This window comes from Propithecus coquereli, unplaced genomic scaffold (genome assembly GCF_000956105.1).
Source record: "Propithecus coquereli isolate 6110/MARCELLA unplaced genomic scaffold, Pcoq_1.0 Scaffold926, whole genome shotgun sequence".
In the NCBI taxonomy this organism is placed as follows: Eukaryota; Metazoa; Chordata; class Mammalia; order Primates; family Indriidae; genus Propithecus; species Propithecus coquereli.
This window is the reverse complement of record NW_012155574.1, coordinates 200,928-217,238: the sequence shown is the minus strand read 5'-3', so window position 1 is coordinate 217,238 and position 16,311 is coordinate 200,928. Positions and strand designations below refer to the sequence as shown.

Below are 16,311 nucleotides of genomic sequence, written 5' to 3'. Positions count from 1 at the left end.
AAAAAAAAAAAAAAAAAAAAAGATGGTGCTGACAGGCAGGCACTCAAGGGGCAGGCGTTCTCTCCCTCTCTCTCCGGTGGCCTCCGCCAGGCCGTGCAGCCCCTGCTCTTCCTTTCACTCCAGGAAGCTGGGCATCGGGTCCACCCAGCCCTGACTGCTTTCAGAAGCTTCTGTGGGTTGGCCTCAGATTGCATCTGAGCTCTCTCACCCTCCTAAGGCAAGCGTCATCCAGAAACCTGAGCTGACCTCTAACCATCTCTAGCTGTCTCTCATTCCTTCACTCAAATGTTGCTTGATCAACTGCTGTATGCTCCCAAAGCTCAGTGAGTGCAGGAAAGGAAGTCGCAGTCTGGGGCTCGGAGGCAAGGTTCAGCACAAGCCCCGTGCTGCTTAAAGGCAGCAGAGAGGGCTTCCTGCGGACTAGGAATTGAGCGGGCCCTGAGAGTGGCGAGAATTTGGACATGGACCTCTGAGAAGGGCATTCGGGATAGCAGAAGTATTGGGGTCAATATCTGAGAGGCTGGGACATGAGAGGGTATCAGAAAATCACTCAGTTTTCCACCAGCCACATTCAGGTCACACCCACTCTGATCTGCACCACTGCGACAATGCCTCCAGCGGTGCCCCTCTGACACCTTCTGCCGAGAGAAAACATCCCCCAGATTCACCGTCGACCTTGCTTGTCCATGGCGCCCATCGCCCTCTGGCTGCGCAGGTCCTTGGTGGCTTGGACCTGCTGGTTGTTCTGGCTGCCACCGTATCACTTCCCGCTGTTCCCTCTGGTTCACTCATTTCTTCATCCGACTAATATTTACTGAGCACTTACTGTGTACCAGACCCTGCTTGAGACGCCACGCTCAGAGGGGTGAATCCGAGCAGAGAAATCCATGATCTCATGACACTGATATTCTGGTGAGGAGACGGAAGATACAGAGACACGAAAGCACGAGATTACAGGTGGAGTTGAGAGCAGATACGAAAAGTATGGCAGGATCAGGGGGTAGAGCATGAGAAAAGAGTTTTTAAAATACGTATTTTAAAATGTAACTGTGCTCAGATACTGTTTTGTCCTTCCTGGCTTAAAGAATCTAGACTTTGTTGCTGTGACAGTTTGGTGCCTAAGGCTGAATCCTGATTGGATTTGGCTGATTGTGGTAGGCTCACTCCCCTTTGCCAGGGATTGGTCCAGGGATGGACATGTGACTCCATTTTGGCCAATAGGATTTAAGAGAAACGGTGCCAGAGGCTTGTGGGAGTGGCTTTCTTAGAAAGGGACATGAATAGAGAAAGCTTTCTGCTCTCCTTACTTTTTGCTTGACCTACTGCCACGGAGGATGTGATGTTGGGAGCTATGGCAGCCACCTTGTGACCATGAGGGATGATAGCATGGCATGAAAGAGTGGCAGAGTGCAAAATTAGAAAAACTTTTGTCCTTAGTAACATCATGAAACCCCTGAACAAGCCCAGGGTCCTTACCCCAGAACTTCTTATTCAGTCAACACTAATGTTTTAGACATAACTTCCTAAGCAGGTGACAAACAGCTTTCAGCAAACAGATGGTCCCCAACTTACGATTGTTTGACCTAGATATTTTGACTTTACCATGATGCAAAAGCAATGTGCATTCAGTAGAAACCATACTTTGAGTTCCCATACAGGCATTCTATCTTCCATTTTCAGTATAGTATTCCATAAATTACACAAGATATTCAGTACTTTATTATAAAATAAGCTTTGTGTTAGGCGATTTTGCCCAGCTGTAGCTAATGTATGTGTTCCGAGAATGTTTAAGGTAGGCTAGTCAAAGGTATGATGTTCAGTAGGTTAGGTGTATTAGTTGCATTTTCCACTTAATGATATTTTCAACTTACATGGGTTTATCATAAGTTGAGGAGTGTCTGTGCTGACTTATGACTTCCCTCAGCCTTCAAGGCAGGCAGCTACATGGAGCCAAGTGGCTGGAGTCCCTAGGCTGGTAGCCTCTGATCTCAGCCTTCTGTTTCCCACAGCTGCCAAGGCATGCCATCGTCTCTCTGCACGACATGCAGGGATGGGGTGAAGTCTGGCAAGCACTGCTTGAGGCCCCGGGGGTCACATGCCCCGCCATTGACAATATCCCTGTCCTTAGTGATTTCCCTCCGCACCGGTCATCTGGAATTCCTCCTGCTCGCCAGCAGTGTGGACCCTGTCTTGCTCTGTGTTTTTGCACTGCTGTCCTCTTCGTCTGCATGCCCTATTTTCTCGTCTCCTTCTGGCAAACTCCTACTTACCCCTAAAAGCCCAGTTGGAGACCAAACATTGACTATTCTGTGGAAGTCCTCGGAGCCTCCAAGCTTCTGGTCCAGTCTCCTTGTGCCACATGTTCCCCTTAGCTGGTGGCCTCTTCTGCTGTAGACTGGGCCCTCCCCAAAGCCAAGGACTGGGTTTCATTGATCTCTGTGGTCCCGGCTCCTCGTGCAAGGCCTTGAGGGCTCAGACTAGGGGCTATTTTTGTGGTTTAGCTAAATGTGCAAGGTGAGTGAGTGAATGAATGAATGAAGGATGAGCAAATTTCCTCAGCTGCCCGACTGAGGGCAGAGGCCAGGATGGCGTCTCCTCTGAGCAGGGCACAGCCCAGAGGTGGTGCTGGCACGGTGGTTGTTCCAATGGTTGAGGTGACTCCCTGCAAAGCAGGCGGGCGGTCTGCTGCGGCGGGCGGGTGGAGGCCTGCCCGAGCCGCCTGCTGCTCCCTCGGGTCTCGCTTCTCCCCTGCGTCTTGGGTGCCTTCAGGGGCCAGTCCGGCCCGCGTCCCAGCCCAGCCCTCTGCCAGCTGAGTTATCCGCTCTGCCATCTGCTTCCCTCACAGGCGCTCGGGGGCCGGGGTGGGAGACAGGCGCTGGCTCTGCTGCTCTGGGAAAATTAATTAGCCTGGGTCTTGCAAATCGCTTTGAAGACAAAAAAAAAAGAAGAAGAAAAAGAAAGAGAAAATACACCCACGAGCCCCTTATCGGAATGCCTGTTACCTTGGGGCTTACCCCCCCGTGCTCGGGCAGGGTGTGCGTCCATCATTCCATTCCATACCTGTTTTTCTAGAAAATCCAACTCCGGGAAGCCTGGCGCCCCATGCTTAGCGCAAGGTGCACGTGCGGAGCTTCGGCGTTGGACTGGGCCTCCGAGCCTGGGGACCCCCGCCTGGCATCCAGCCTGGCGCCTCAGTATCTCCACAGAACGCGGTCGCGACACTGCTGTCGCGCGACAGGTGCTTGGCAAGCAGATCCCCGCCTGCCCTCGCTGTCTGGGGACGGAGCAGACAGAGTCCGCGCAGCCCCAGGTGGGGCTTCCCAGCTGCCTCCGCAGGGACCACCCAGCCAGCCTACCTGCGACAGGGCCAGCCTCCAGCCAGAACCGCAGCAACAGCTGACAGCCCTGGGCGGCAAGGATGCCAGCTTCCGCCCGCATCGGGCCGTGCTGGGCCGGGCAGGCAGCATGGGGGACCCTTGGCGTTACACCTCCGGACTGGAGTCATCTTCTAGAGATGCCCTGGAGTGTTCTCCCTGCCCTTTCCCAGACTGGAAACTGAGGCTCAGAGAGGCCCGGCCTCTGGTAAACCGATCCGCAGCTGGACTTCCTGACTTCAAACCCCGGCTGGGCTGGGGGAGGAGGTGGCTGACAGGCAGGCAGGTGAGGTTTGGCAGAGGAAAGGTCTGGAGCTTTTATATGCCTTCAAAAGTTTGGCATGGGGAGCTCGAGGTGGGCGATGCTTCCTTCGGGGCCCTCCCCCTCTCAGGTCTTGGCATACCTGCCAGGCAACAGGTGGGCTCATTTATGGCTCCAGGTGAGCGACCATGGCCCCCGCTGAGGAGTGGGGGGAGGCAGGCTGGGCCGTGGGCTCCAGATGAAAGGCCAGAGGTGCCTCCCCATCTCCACGGCTCCCCACCTGGGCCCCGGCTCCGGACCAGCTCCGTCACCTGGAGCTCTGGGACCCGAAGCCTCCTGGAAAAGTGGACCGTGGCTCTTTTCCTCCACCCCACCTGGGCCCTCTTTGCCCTAGAAGATGTATTACAAGTGCCAGGCTTGCAAAGGGCACTGCCGGGGTCCTTTGGCAGAATGGCTGTGTTGGTGGGCTTCCTCTAGAACAGGGCCCTTGCCTCTCTGAGCCTCGGTTTTCTCTTCTGTGAAGTGGAGAAATGCCCCCCGCCAACAGGGTTGCTGAGGAGAATAGGTGAAATAGAGCAGTAGCAGAGTGGAGTCGGGGTCCTACCTCCGGGGGGGCTCCCAGGCATTGGTTCCCAGCAGACATGGACCCGCCCTGTGCAAGGTACCTGGGGTAAAGGGGGAGGGGGCCTGGGGACTCCATCTCCTAAAGGGACACAGGACAGCTGCTTGCTTCTTTGCCTGAAAAATAGTTATGGGCACCTACCCGGTGACAGGCCTGAGTCTGAGCTGGTCTCTGCTCTCACAGGGGTGGGGAACCTGTGGCCATAAGGCCACATGTGGCCTTCTGGGTCCTTAAGTGCAGCTTTTGACTAAATCTAAATTTTACAGAACAAATCCTTTTATTAAAAGGGGTGCAACAGAGAAAGATGAAGCTTTTCCCGCCTCCTTTGGTGCTTAAAGAAGAACAGTCTTGAAATCATAAGGCCGCGCGTTCCCTACCCCTTTGGGAGAGTAAAACGTGCTGCTGCGGTGGGGTGAGGCTGACAGTGACCAGCATTCAGTAGGCGCTTACTGTATGCCAGGCCCCGTTTTCAACACTTTTTGTGTTTTGATTCATCTAATGCTCTCAACCTACAACAGGCTGGTACGCAATGTCCACTCTCAATTTCAGGGTGAGCACTGATGCAGAGAGGTTGGGTCACAGCCTGAGGACACGACATGCAGCTGGAAAGGCGTGGTCCAGGGACTTGAACCCAGGTTGACTAGCTCTAGAGCCCCAACTTTTAACCTCATAATCAGGCTGCCTTTCAGAGAAGCCTGAGGATTTCTAAACTACAATGCCGTGAAGGAGAATGCGAGAGGAACCTGAGAGAGTCCCACTGCTCTTGCTAGACCACTTGCCCTCTCCTGCTCACACACCTTCAGTGACTCCCCAGTGCCTGTAGGACCAGGGTAGGGCCCTGAGTCACCTGATCCCTCCATCCTCCTCTGGCCTCACCCTCCACCCCTGGCGGCTCCTGTTGGCCCCCCTTCCTGCCCCCTGGGCCCCTCGACACTGCTCTCTTGCCCAAGGCCTTTGCTCCCTTTCCCTGGGCTCAGCTCCTGCGCCCAGTCGCAGTCTCCCAGCTCCGAGGCCACCTCTGCTCCCGGGTTCGGGTTAGCCGAGACAGTCACCCCATCTCCTTTCGGCCTGGAGCGTTCCTGGTCCTGCCAGTCAGACGCAACCGCTCCAGGAGGTTCTAAGAGGTCCTGGATTTTCAAAATAGGATTGTTTTGTCACATTTTTGTTTTTTCCTGTTAAACTCTTGAGTATACAGTAAATATATATGCATGGCAGGAAATCTGGAAAATAGGAAAACAAAAGGCAAACAAAGTCCCCTAACCCTGCACCCCTCCCCAAGAGATTGCTGCCGTAAATGGATGGCATCTGGCCAGCCGGCGTTTTCTTTTCTTTTTCTTTTTTCTTGTCCTAATAATGCATCGTTGTCCAAGCGTTTATTTAAATTTCTGCAGGCAATGGGAAGTCTGTCTTTTCCTTCCTTGTTTCAAGGTTTATTCCCCAGGTGACCAGTAAGTCCTCCTTGCACCTATCTCAAATTCCTCTCATGGGATTCACCGGTGGCCATGTTCCCTAAAGGTGGCCCCTGAGAAGCTGCCGTTCTGGGTTTCAGGAGTGGGTAAGAAGAGGGTCTTCACCGGCATCTGGTCAGAGAAGCCCATGAAATGAGGACCAGGGGGTCACTAAGTGACCGCCAACTTGGAAGGCCTGCTCCCTGGGGGTGGGCACCTCAGTCGGCCTTGTCCCTTCCTGGATCCCCATGGCTCCAGCAGTGCGTGCCCCGTGCAGAGGCTAGGCCGAGGCGGTGGGGTGAGGGCGGGCCGCTCTGGGGCCGGCACAGGGTGCGGGGCTTCCTGGAGGGGTCAGAAGGCCCTGCCCAACTCCCCGCCCAGCCAGGGCAGAGGAAGTGGAGGCTGCCCTGTCAGCATGCCTGGGGGCAGCCTTGCCACAGAGCCATTTATCACCCACAGCGATTTGCGGAATGTGGCAACAGGCCAGTGTCAGAGGGCGCAGGGAGAGGGGGCTGACGTCCGCCCGCTTGCCTTCCCCAAGAAGCAGAGACCCCTGGCACCCAGGAACATGGGAGCCTCACCCAAAGCCTCAGACTCACAGAGCGCTGGGCAGCTTTGGCTTTCGTGGGTGCTCGCCGCGTGCCAGCACTGTGCCAGGCGCCGCGCAGGCCCTCACGACGCGTAGGTGCCAGAGCAATCCTGAAATCACAGCGGGGGTGAACGGCAGAGCGGGGTTCACGCCGCCAGTCGGGCCGGGCGTGCGCAGTGAGGCAGTGCGCTCTCCTCGGAACCCAAGCCGCGAGGCCAAGCTGCCTGCCCAGCTCTCTCATCAGAGCAAGAGCCACAGTCCTCACGGGGGCACAGCCCTGGCTGAGCCAGTGCCTCTCTGGCCTGTCTCCTACCGTTCTCGCTGCTCATTTGCTCCAGCTGCTGGCTCATTCCTGTCCCAGGGCCTTTGCACTTGCTGTTCCCTCTGCCCGGGACGATCCTTCCCCATGGAGCTGCTGGCTCTGTTCCTTGCTTCCAGACCCGTGCTCAGAGATCACCTCCTCCAAGAGGCCTTCTCCAACCTCCCTTGTGTGAGAGACATTCCTACCCTCTTCCCGGTCCCCCTGGACCCGTACCTTCCAGTGCAGCAGCCACCAGCTGTGTGTAGCTCCTGAACTCTTGAACTGCAGCTGGGCAGAGTCCGGACGTACCGTAAGTGTAAAATACGCACTGATTTCAAAGACACAGAATGAAAAAAAAGTAAAATAACGAGAATTATTTACACTGATTACATATCGACATGGTAACTTTTGGAACTAGTGTATTAAACTACCCATATCGTTAACATTAATTTCATCTGTTTCTTCTTGTGTTTGTCCACGGGGCTGCGAGAGAGTCTAGAAGTGCCGGGTGGCTCACACGCGCTGGTGCTGTCACCTGCTCTGTCGCCCTTCCCAGCACGTGCCCATCCTCCACATCACAGGTTACATGTATATCTGCTTGTCACCCACCCCAGGACAGCACCAGCCCCCCAGAGCGGGGGTTTGTGCCTGTCTTGTGTGCTGTCGTACCCCGCACACAGAGGGGCAGCTGTGGAATGAATGAAGCGCTTACTCTGTGTCCAGCATTATTCGAGGCTTTTCTCTTGAGCGTTTGACCTTGAAATAAGGTGTGGGGTGTCGGGTCCACAGCAGGGTGGCCAGAGCACTACCAAGAGCTAAGAGCAGCTTCGGGTCCAAACACCGCCTCTGCTACCAGGAGGCAGGAGCCACGGTTTTCCTGCCTGTCCTGTGAGGCTCTTGCCCTCTGCCCAGAGGTTCAGGAGTGGGCCCTCCGCGCGGCTGTCCTGCGAGCCCCAGTGGGTGTGAGGGGCTGGGGCTGCCATCCTTGCCGACTTGCGCCTGAGCTGCACAACAGGCTGAAACGAATCATCCCCTAGAGAGAGGCCGCCATCTCCAGCGTGGCCCCATGGTGGCAGTGGGAGTAGAGGAGCCAGGCTCAGCTCTGGCAGGAAGTCCCCGTGCCCCTGGGCTGGGAGCAGGGATCAGAGAGGGAGGCCTGGGGAAGCACAGGTGGACATGACATGGTCCACGTCCTTGAGAGGATCTCAGACAATCCCAGGGATGTGAGGTAGTTGGTGGGAGGGGTCCGACAGGGGCTGTCATATTCCGGGGGCGTGGGTGGCCTTTACCGGGTTGATCAAAGGATTGACTCCCAGAGGAGGTGACATTTCCCCTGGGTGGATGGGCTGAATGGGTGCCTGCAGGGACGGGCTTCCTAGCTGGGACCCGGGGCCGCGGTGGAAGCTGGCAGGAGGGCGTGTCATGGGCCTGGCTGCCCTCAGTGCTCTTGGCCTTCTGTGCCCTCTGTGACCACCGTCGGCGTGGTGGCCACTGCACCAGGTCTGCTGGGAATGTGGCCAGCCAGCCATGGCCATGACAGGGACAGAGGACCCTGGGTATCCCTGCAGAAGGGGTGCCAGAAAGTCCGCCAGCCACCAATTCACCTATGGCCCCTGGAGGGGCCGGCCAGCCTCGGTGTGCACACCTGCCAGCGCGAGGCGCTCACTCCTCCCAGAGCAGCTCGTGACGGGAGAAACATTTTCCTCAGACCAAGTTTGCCTTCCTGTGACCCTGCCCCTCCCCAGGCCCACGCTCTGTCCTCAGGGACACAGATGGAGAGCAGCCCTGTAGGGACACAGATAGCATTGGATCCACTGTGAATTCTCCAGCTGTCTCCAGTGACTCCCTGCCTGTCTCTGCCCTTCTGTCGTGCTGGGCAATGAAGGACACGGGGGGTGCCCCTCAACTTGCCCATGACCTTCAGAATGTCCTCTGCTGCTCACTGCCTCAGTTTCCCCCTCTGGGAGGTGGCCATGGCTCACAGAGCATCCCTCACAGGCAGCCATGAGGCCCTGCAAGCAGTGCCTGGCCTGGCCCCGGCTGCTGTGGCTGGGTGTGCCCCCCTCTTTCCCGGGGAAGCTGGGTTCTGAGAGTGGGCTGCCAGGTGGGCGGGCCGCAGGCAGGCCTGGCCCATTACGGGGATTAAGGGGCGGCTGGCTTTGTAATTACCGCCCCCACCCATACCTGGGAGGTGGGGCGGGGGCAGCTGGGGAGCCAGCGATTTAACACCTGCAGGTAATTACCAAATGATCTACCTCCTGGGAACTATTTTTATCTTAATCTCTTATTTGGTTCCAAATAAATTGGGAGAGGGATGGGGAGGGCCTGGGATGCAGGCAGCAGGGGTTGCTGGGGCACCAAGAGGTCATACCCCTCATGGCCACCATCAGGACACCTGGCGCTGGAGTTTGCCTGCCATGGGGAGGGGACGTCCAACCGTTCTGGGGCCTGCGGGTCACCTGGGAAAGGTGGGAGCCCTGGAGGCCCTGCTGCTGGGAGGGTGGGGGGTGTGGAAGGAGGAGGGGGTATATAGTTGGTGTGACACGGTGGCTGGCCAGGACTGGTGTGTGACTGGATTCAGATGGGGATGTACCTGAGCAGGTGGGTATGCATCTGGCTGTACCTGAGTAATGGTGTTTGCCAGGGCAATGCCTGCGTGTGCGTGTCTCAGTGTGTATTGGAGGAGGGCTGGGCTGGTCTTCAGTGGTGGCTGCCTGTGTTCTGTGTGTGGCTGTATAGGTGACAGCACGGGCGTAGGTGGGTGTGATGGCGTGCGTCCACAGGTCGCGGGTCTCCTGGGTTTGGGTGTGTGGGATTCACGCAGGCAGGTGCGGGGAGCAGCAAAGAGGCTGCAGGGGCGGGAGCGGTGGGGCAGGGCGCCCAGGGCTGCGGGGAGGAGCCGAGTCAGTGGCAGTGAGGGGGAGAGTGTGTGCGGGGTGAGGGTGTGTGGGCTGCTCGTGCCCAGCTGAGCGGGGTGAAAGTACATGTGCCTGGTCTGAGCCTGGACTGGGGCTTGGGTGGGCGTTTTATGGCTGTGTGGTTCTAGGGGTTCTACCAGGAGGGGCAAGTGGCCGTGGGACTGCACGGCTGGGGGTGGGTGTGGGGCTAGCCATGGACGAGTGTGGGGTGGCCTGACCAGTGGGTGCCCGTAAGTGTTTACCAAGGGGCTTAAAAAAGTCAAGTTCTCATTTGCAGGATTGGCCACTTCCCGTGGTGTAAATACTCCACTGTGGTTTATTTCAAGCCACCAACATTCTGGGAGTCCCTGAACGTGCAGAGTTGGGAAACGGTGTGCACAGCTGGCTCCGCGAGCAAGCGGACCTGGCGCCAGCACCCCGCCCTGGGGGCAGGTGGTGTAGGGGAGTGTGTGGGTGCAACTGAGGGCATTTGCAGTGGGGGGCATGTGAGAGAGGGTATGGGTACTAGGGCTGGACATAGCGCTTTTGTTCTCTGCCAAGCCCACTCCGCACTGAAATGTTTAACAAGGGGCTCTCCGACCCTTGACCCCACCCTGACCCTCTGCTTCCTGTCCCTATACGATGAGGGCGAGAGCCCTCCTATGCCCCTGCTCTGTGCCAGGTCCTGAGTTGGTTACTGAGAACTCAGAAATGGGCCAGAGAGGTACCCGCCTGGCTGGGGAAAGCACCTGGAGGGGAGGACCTCACGTCCGCACACAGAGGACCGGCCGGAACTTGGGCAGCGGCCTGAGGCCAGCTGCTTAGAGGGTTTTTCCAAAAGCTTGGCTTCTCGAGCCTGCTGAGCCTCGGTTTCCCCAACGGGAGTAAGAGGGGTGAAGCCTGGTCACCTATGGTGCATCTGAGTCCTGCAGGGGTGGAGAGGCTGCTAGAGCTTTGCTCTCCTAAGCCCGGGCACCAGGGCCTGGGGACTGTTGGGGCTGAGAGAGGAATTCTGTGGGAAGCAGGTGGAGGGCTGATTTGGAAACAGCCCCACCTTGGGGTCTGGCATATTTGGGGTCCAATTCCGTCTGCAAGACTTTGAGAAAGTCATTCCACTTTCCTGAGTCCTGGCTTGCAGGTCTGTGAAATGGGTGAGGTGTGATCAGATGAGATGCCTGTGGGTGGCACACTCCGCAGGGCCCCCTCCACATGCACAATCACCCCCATCCTGCCCTGCTCTGGGCCCAGGGTAAGCTAGGCCTGGTTCCCAAGGTCCGGACATCATGACACTGAGAGCTGGGTGTCCAGATTGGGAACGTCAGTGCTTTCTAAAACTAGTGGCAGATCAACTAAGAAAGGCCCACTTCATAGCAGGGCCTGGAGGGCTGGGGTGGAACGTGGTCATGACATGTTCCCCTGGGACCCCAAGAGAAGCAGGACCGGGGGTGCAACTTGAGCCACTTCATGAGCCCAGAGGCCCTTGCATGGAGGGGAGGCAGGTCTCCTGAGGAAGGACTGAGCTACGCGACCAAGTGTGCGTACTTGGCACCTTCCTCCTCGCCTTTCCCAAATGGCGTGTGCATCGGGGAATGGAAACCCAGACTTTGGGGCATTCCTGGACTCTTGTCTGAACTGTGATAAATTCTAGGGACCCCAGCTGCCTCTGCTGTCCCTGGTCAGAGTAGGGACTAGTGGAGTTTTGGTCCAGGCCAGTCTCATGATGGGCACAACGATGCCCCAGCCAAGCCTAGGGGCATGTCCCCAATTCCAGAATGTGCAGTTGGAATGACAACGGGCAGAGTTCCCATGTTGGTCTCCTGACCTGAGGAGTGAAGACTATTAGGGGAGAATAGCCGAATGGAAGCTCCTAGAACTGCTTCCTCCTACCACGCTGGCAAACCCAAAGCCACACTGTGGTACGGAGCAGTGGCGTAGGGTGAGTTTGCAACCAAGGCCAAGGATGCGGGGTGGTGACTCCCACCACGACCCTACTCGACTCACGTGTTTGGTCTGTTCAAGAGATACATGGGCTTGGAGAGTGGCAGAGAATTGTTGTCAACTTAACGAGGCGGTGGCTCCGATTGCGGCTGCCACCCACTTCTGGTTGGTTTTCAACCCAGAGTGAGTCAGTGTGGCCCTGGCAGCTGCAGCGCGTGCTTTCCTTCCTCTGCCCACGGTACGGCCCCTGGAAGCAGCCAGCTGCCGTGGGGAGGGAAAGCAGCCCCCTTCCTTCCTTCCCCAGTGGCTGAATCAACTCACCAGAACTCCCTTGTCACCGGGAGCAGCTGGCCAGCCCACAGGAGGTCACGCTGGGCCACTTCATTGATGATGTTGTGCTGATCAGACCTGGGAAGCAGGGAGTGGTCGATATCTTAGACACCTGGTCAGGTACATGTTGTGAGGAGGTTAGAAATTATCCCCAGGACAATTCGGGAACCTGTCACCGTGGTGAAACTGGTAGGTGCCCAATAAAGTGGGGGCATGTCAGGGTGTCCTTTCCCAGGTGAAGGACACCTGGCCGTAGCTTCCTGCTCCTGCCACTAAGAAAGGAGAGTCAGGCCAACCAGGCCCCTTTGGACTGTGAAGTCCATGTTGAAGGTGTGTCTGTAACCCACACTGCTGTCAGTTTTGGACATGACCCCAAGTGAGGAAACTCTGCAACAAGTCCAGGTTGCTATCCAAATAGCACTGTCCCTTGGGCCATATGACCCAGCAGACTCAGCAGTGCTTCAAGTGCCAGGGGAAGACAGTGAGGCTCTCGACGGCCTTGGCAGGCTGCCGCGGGTGAATCACAGAGCAGACCCTTAGGGTATTGGAGCTGAGCTGCACCATCATCTGCGGAGAATTATTTTTCTTTGGAGAAAGAGCTTCAGCTTGCTACTGGTAGGACTGGGAGAGGCTGAATGGCCATGGCCACAAAGTTACCACGCCATCTGGGAGTCCATCCCGGCGTGAGCACCGCTTGGCTCACCAAGCCACGGGCTGGGTGCACTCAGTAGCCTTCCACCCTCAGGAGGAAACGGCACATAAGAGACCGGACTAGGCAGGTGCTGAGGGCACACGTGAGTAGTTTCAACAAGCATCTCAGGTCCTGATGTCACCTGCTTCTCTTCAACTTGCACCTATAGTTTTGTGAAAAGATTTCTATGACCACTTCGTGGAGGATGAAAAAATTCGTTCCAGTTTACAGATAAGTCTGGATGACATGTCAACACCATGCAACAGCAGTGGCACCACTGTCCCACTCAGGGGTGGCCCTGAAGGATAGTGATGAAGAGAAATCCTCCGGGTGGGCAGAAGTTTGAGCAGTAAACCATCTGCACTGCTTCCGCCTGTCACGTGTGGTCTCGCAGAGCTCTTGGTCCACTGTCCCTGGCTTTGCACACGGCTTTTCAGCATGGCTTTGCACACGGCCAAGAAAGCTCATTCCACAGGCAGCGACAGCAGTGCTAGGCTGGTGCTCCTGGCATTGGCTGGTCTTTTCGTGTCCCCTGAAGCAGCTGGCCTGATGGAACTGAGGAAGGGTCTCTTAAAGACTCCCAGTGGTGACAACAATCTGTGGGGCTGAGGGAACGTCCCCCAGGATGTGGGGTATGCTCCGACATGGTGAACAGTATGTGGTACCGGTTCTGCCACAGCCAGGAGTCACGGATCTGGGAATCGGGGGCTGGAAAGGGGAGCGGGTCTCCTCACCACCACCCTGCCAGCCCGCTAGCACACCTTGGTGCTATCCTGGCTTAGAGATTTTAGTTCTAAAGGAAGAAACATTCCCACCAGGAGACATGAGAATAGTTCTACTGATCTGGAAGTTGAAACTGCCACCTAGTCACTCATACCACTGAACCAACAGGCGAAGAAAAGTGTTTTTACTGGTGGTCACAGAGAGTGCAGGCAGAGGGGAGTGTGGATGGGACTCAGGGCTTCTCTGGGACATCTCTTGGTACCCTCGTGTCCTGTGGTTACTGGAAATGACAGCACTTCAGTATAGGCTGACATAGCTCATGAATGACACAGTCCCCTCAGGAATGCAGCCACCAGCTAGGAACCAAGCTCAGACGAGGGCATAAGGGATATATGGGGTGGGGAGGGTAAGAAGGAAGTTACATATTCAGCTAAGGCCACATGACTAGTTGCAGAAATGAAGACTGTAGAATTTGCACGTATTTTTTCTCGCTTTCATTTGAATGTACTTGTACAGATTAAATCCGTCGCCCTTCTCTGTCCCCATTCCCGCGCTATGGAAGGATGAGGTAGATGAGGAGCAGTAAACCTGTGTCTCCACGTTCAAGTTGCAGATGTCAAAGGGGCCTGTGCGTCAGCTGGCAGAGATGACATGACACGTAAGACACGTGTCCCCTCTTGGCAGAGAGCGTAGCAAGCCTTCGGTCTGGTCGGACATAAGTGCGGCGTTGTGGCCTTTATTCAGAAGTCACGCACGGTGCGCAGGATGCCGACTGGACAAAGCCTGGCTGTGCTCAGTTGTCTGCTGTCCGGCTTGGCACACTGCAAAGGCTGCGAGCAGTGTTTTCCTGGACCCCTTCCCGCTTTGGTCTGGTGACGTGTTCTCCAATGAGCAGCATCTTTGTGAGGTTGGGAGGCAGACGGACGTGGCTCCGACGTGACAGGGCAGCTGTGGTGGCTTCCACTGACCTCTGTGTAAGCCCCTACTTCATGGTCCCCTCTTGGGAGGCAGACCCCACAGGTTCTCAGATTTCTCTGCTTTTCTTATATGGAAATGTATATATCAGCTGAGGTGTGATAAATGCCTCGTGCTATGATCTGAATGTTTGAATCCCCTGAAATTCCTCACCTCCAAAGTGTGGCATTAGGAGGTGGGGCCTTTGGGAGGTGATTAGGTCCTGAGGGCAGAGGCCTTATGAATGGGATCAGCGCCCTTATAAAAGAGGCCCAAGAGAGCTCCCTTGCCCCTTATGCCATGTGAAGACACACTGAGAAGAAGCCCTCACCAGACACCAAATCTGCTAGCTCCTCAATCTTACATGTCCAGCCTCTGTGCTACGAGAAATAAATTTCTGTTGTTTATAAGCCACCAAGTCTATGGCATTTTGTTACAGCAGCCCAAATGGACTAAGACTCATCTATAAGCTGCTGAAGAAATAGGGTATCTTTGCATGGGTGGGGATCTTAACCCGATCCTGGAGAATTTTTTTTTTTAAGCATAGTCTCACTCTGTTTCCTGAGCTAGAGTGCAGTGGCGTCAGCCTAGCTCACAGCAACCTCAAACTCCTGGGCTCAAGCGATCCTCCTGCCTCAGCCTCCTGAGTAGCTGGGACTATAGGCTTATGCCGCCATGCCCGGCTAATTTTTCTATATTTAGTAGAGATGAGGTCTCACTTGTGCTCAGGCTCGTCTTGAACTCCTGCCCTCAAGCAATCCTCCCACCTCGGCCTCTCACAGTGCTAGAATTACAGGCTTGAGCTACGGAGCCTCCCTGGGCGATTGTTAAAATGGCAGAGTCCAGGTCCTCACCCCAAATGTACTAAATAGGCCAGATTTCTCTGGGCCGAGAAATATGCATTTTTAACCAGCCACATCCGTCCAGGCAATGGCGAAGTCTGCGAGGCCAGGCTGGAACGCTGCGTTAGAAGACTCAGACTCTGTCTCCAACTGCCGGTTCTGTGGTCAATACGCTGAATTGAGGAAAGACTGAGCCGGGGGAGAGTTATGATGGTTCCGATGACTCTTTGAAGATAATAATAAAAATAAAATAAACCAAATCAGCATTTTGCAGTTCCAAAAATCCTAAATAATTTAAAGCAGTATCTGTCAAAAGTGGTACACGTAACCCTGGAGGTCACTGGGATGATTTTACGTGGCACGAGAAAAAAAAATATTTTCGATTTTAGTTGCTGTAGCATATCAAACCCATCACAATTTGGGGGACATTCTTGCTAATGGTTAGATTAAATTAGGCAGTGAGTTTAAAACAAAGGGATGAACGTAAGTAAATATATAAATGATAGTAGAGGTGGACAGTAAAGCATTGTGTCACCCCTGAGATGAGGCCTTGAGAAGAGCCCAGCATCACTTCTGTGGTGTTCTTGCCAAAAATACATAACCTCATTCTGATCATGTGAAAACATCAGACAGATCCAAACTAAGGGACACTCTACGAAACGACTGGCCAGTGCTCTTCCAAAACATAAACCCTACGTAAGTGACCAGTCAGGACTGAGGAATGGTCCTAAATTGGCAGAGACTAAGGAGACTCCACAAGCAAAGGCAACATGGCATTCTGGATTGGACTAGGGACCAGGAAAAGGACATTAGCAGGAAAATTGGCAAAATTCAATTAAGGTCTTCAGATTGGTTAATGGTATTTTATCCATTAACCAATTTCCTGGTTTTGATAATTATATTTTATTGTATAAGATACTAACACAAGGGAAGCTGGATGAAGACTATACAGGAAATCTTTGTAAGTCTGAAATTATTCTAAAATAACAAATTTAAAAAGAAGAGATCAATGGTATCTGACTGAATTTAAAAAAAGAAAAACCAGTAGAGTCGATGTAGAGAGGGCAGAGTTTTGCAGGCGGTGCAGGTGTCTGCCGTTGGAGAGACTCTGCTTCAAATGTCTAAGCATTCTAGAATTCGAATGATTCTTTAAAAATTGAAGCACTCAGAAGTTCTAAGGATTCTAAACATTCTCCTTTCCCTTCCAAATCATAATATTCCCAGATTCCAAAGATTGTAAGTGGCCCAAAGGATTCAACTATTGCCAAGTTGTCAAACTGCCAAAGATTCTATGCTAAAACAAGGCAGCGATTTTCGAACTTTAGGATCTCCTGAGTCAT

The 16,311-nt window shown here is 54.8% G+C and overlaps 1 protein-coding gene across 1 annotated transcript in view; it reads right to left on the bottom strand.

The window, feature by feature from the left end:
• Positions 1–5,748: 5,748 nt before the first annotated feature.
• WNT7A (wingless-type MMTV integration site family, member 7A) overlaps positions 5,749–16,311 on the bottom strand; it is a 106,706-nt gene continuing 96,143 nt past the window's right edge. Inside the window, exon 4 of the mRNA XM_012664856.1 lies at positions 5,749–5,838. Coding sequence (XP_012520310.1) covers positions 5,749–5,838 — 90 coding nt within the window. The remainder of the gene's footprint in view (positions 5,839–16,311) is intronic.